General features: G+C 33.0%; 1 protein-coding gene across 1 annotated transcript in view; it reads right to left on the bottom strand.

The window, feature by feature from the left end:
• Nucleotides 1–2,500, bottom strand: part of cdx1b (caudal type homeobox 1 b) — a 3,943-nt gene that overhangs the window by 1,125 nt on the left and 318 nt on the right. Inside the window, exon 1 of the mRNA XM_060890788.1 lies at nucleotides 2,269–2,500. This exon is cut by the window's right edge and continues 318 nt beyond it. Within this exon, the coding sequence (XP_060746771.1) occupies nucleotides 2,269–2,500 (232 nt within the window). The remainder of the gene's footprint in view (nucleotides 1–2,268) is intronic.

Below are 2,500 nucleotides of genomic sequence, written 5' to 3'. Positions count from 1 at the left end.
TTTAGTCTGTCAGCTTTAAGTGCTAAAGCAGCGGCCGGGTTAAACATTAAAGTGTGTGTGTGTGTGTGTGTGTGTGTGTGTGTGTGTGTGAGGAGGCCATTAGGGGAAACACTCATTAGTCCTCTTAATCTCTCTAGTTAACGTTCATTCAGTCGGGCGCCACTCGTAATGAGCTATCTTTACTAATTTAACTGTTTACACAAAAGAGTTGATCCTCAAGATGCAATCTGTCCATCAGAGAGAGAGAGAGAAAGAGAGAGAGACAGAGAGAGAGACAGAGAGAGAGAGAGAGAGAGAGAGAGAGAGAGAGAGAGACAGAGAGAGAGACAGAGAGGTGAGCTTTGGTCAGTCTTCTGTTAATAAACACTGTATAATGTTTTATGAAAGTTGATTTAATAATCCAGCCCTGTGTGTGTGTGTGTGTGTGTGTGTGTGTGTGTGCGTGTGTGTGTGTTTGTGTGTATGTGTGTGTTCATGTGTCTGATGTTTAGTCTGATCTAAACTATAAACACTTAAATAAACTTTAATAAACTTCAGTGTTACAAATATTTAAAAAATATGTTAAAAAAATTTAGATTTAAATTCAGTTTTGTGTTTTTGATATCAGATTAACTAAATATAAAAAAGATTGCATTTATTTTTTTACTTTTTTATTATTAAAGTATCTGAGATTTAGCTTTAGCTAAAGTACCTGAATGAACAGGTGTGTGTGTGACTGTGTGACATTTCAGTGTGTATAAAGTTACTAATCAAATCACATCTATTATTAGTTCAAATTAATAAACTACAAAGAAAAGAAACAATCTGTTCTACAGAGATTCACTATTCATTTCATCAGTGTGTGTGTGTGTGTGTGTGTGTGTGTGTGTGTGTGTGTGTGTGTGAAGTTAATCTGTAACACAGTAAAGGTTTCTCTCAGGGTTCAGGAGGTAATGAGGCAGCAGGATCGACAATGCAGAGGCTCAGAGGCCCATTAGGACTGACTGTGTTATATATTTAAATAATAGAGTTATATTGGATTAAATAAATTAACTATAAGACCATAATAAGATGATCATTTAAAGACACACACACAGACACACACACAGTTGTCAGATCTTTGTGTTTAAAATTATTAAATTAAAATAATAAAATAATATATTTCATTTTCATATATTACTTTATTTATTATTATTTATTATTTATTCATTTATTTGTCATGACTTCATTATAAAAACTGTTCTCAATCAACCTTCTGTGTTCATTTATTTTACTACAGAACATTTATTTATCTGTTTGTTTGTTGTTTTTTTAAACAAATTTAATAATTAACACATTATTATTATTATTATTATTATTATTATTATTATTATTATTATTATTATTATAGGAAAAAGAATTAATGTATAATACCTCAATAAGCTCTCACTTCTCTCTGACATCATTAAATGAAATCCACACAAAGTTCATTTCAAAATAATTATCTGTAATTCTGATCACGTCTCAGACGAATTAATCAGAATTAAAAAAAATGTTTATTTTGTTCTATTTAATTTTGGGTTTTTTTCTGACTAAATGATTTGTTATATTCTGCCTCCACACACACACCTCATGAGATATATGGTGGTGTTTGATGAAGAGTTTATATAAAGTCTGTAAGTGTTTTTACTAAAGTTCAGCAGAATTAAACAGAGTTGATGTTACTGAAGCTCCAAGAACTTTAACTTCAATCCGTTTAAGGACTCGAGGTCATTTCTGCTTCCTAACGATCACGCAGTGTAACAAACTCTTTAACAGTTTCATCTTTAATTATTTATCTTTCTCCATTCTCTTTCTTTTATTTCTTATTTTTTTACTATTTATGTATGATTTATTTACATTTGTCTTTTTTCAGGGTTGAAATTTGCTCCCTTGCACTAAATGTCTGAGAATTGAAATTGATTCATTCTTTTTTTTTTACTCGATTCACTACGCTATCATTCTTTTTCCATTTTTTATTTAATATTTACTGATAATTTTGTACAATTTTTCAACTTTTTCCAAATCTACAATAATATAATGAAGTCATTTTTGTCTTGAATTTAAAAGACAGGTTCTGGTGACTCTCTCAGTTACGTTCAGTTATAAAGAAACAAATAAAAGCTGAAATCTACAGGTTTAAATATTTTACCAGTCATAATCATGTATACAGTATATATAAATATATAAAACATATATCTTATTTCTGAATTGAGTTTTTCAGTGTATAATAAATCATTTGAACAGAACCCCTCCCCCACACACTCGTACCCGGGTTGGCAAGCGGTGTGGCGCTCCGGCGCATCCATTCGTACGGGTTCCTGCGCTGCTCACTGGGCGAAAGTGGAGCAACTGATGATGACGATGAACTGATGGAGGGATGAAGAAGAGCTGAAGGCTGCAGGTTGGATGGAGGGATGTCGGGAGGCCCGAACCCAATCTGGCCCAGGTTGGAGGATGGGTTTGGGCCTACCGAGGAGGCATAAGGGGTCCAGTCATCCCG

This window comes from Tachysurus vachellii, chromosome 17 (assembly GCF_030014155.1).
Source record: "Tachysurus vachellii isolate PV-2020 chromosome 17, HZAU_Pvac_v1, whole genome shotgun sequence".
Lineage (NCBI taxonomy): Eukaryota > Metazoa > Chordata > Actinopteri > Siluriformes > Bagridae > Tachysurus > Tachysurus vachellii.
This window is presented reverse-complemented; position numbering and strand designations above follow the sequence as displayed.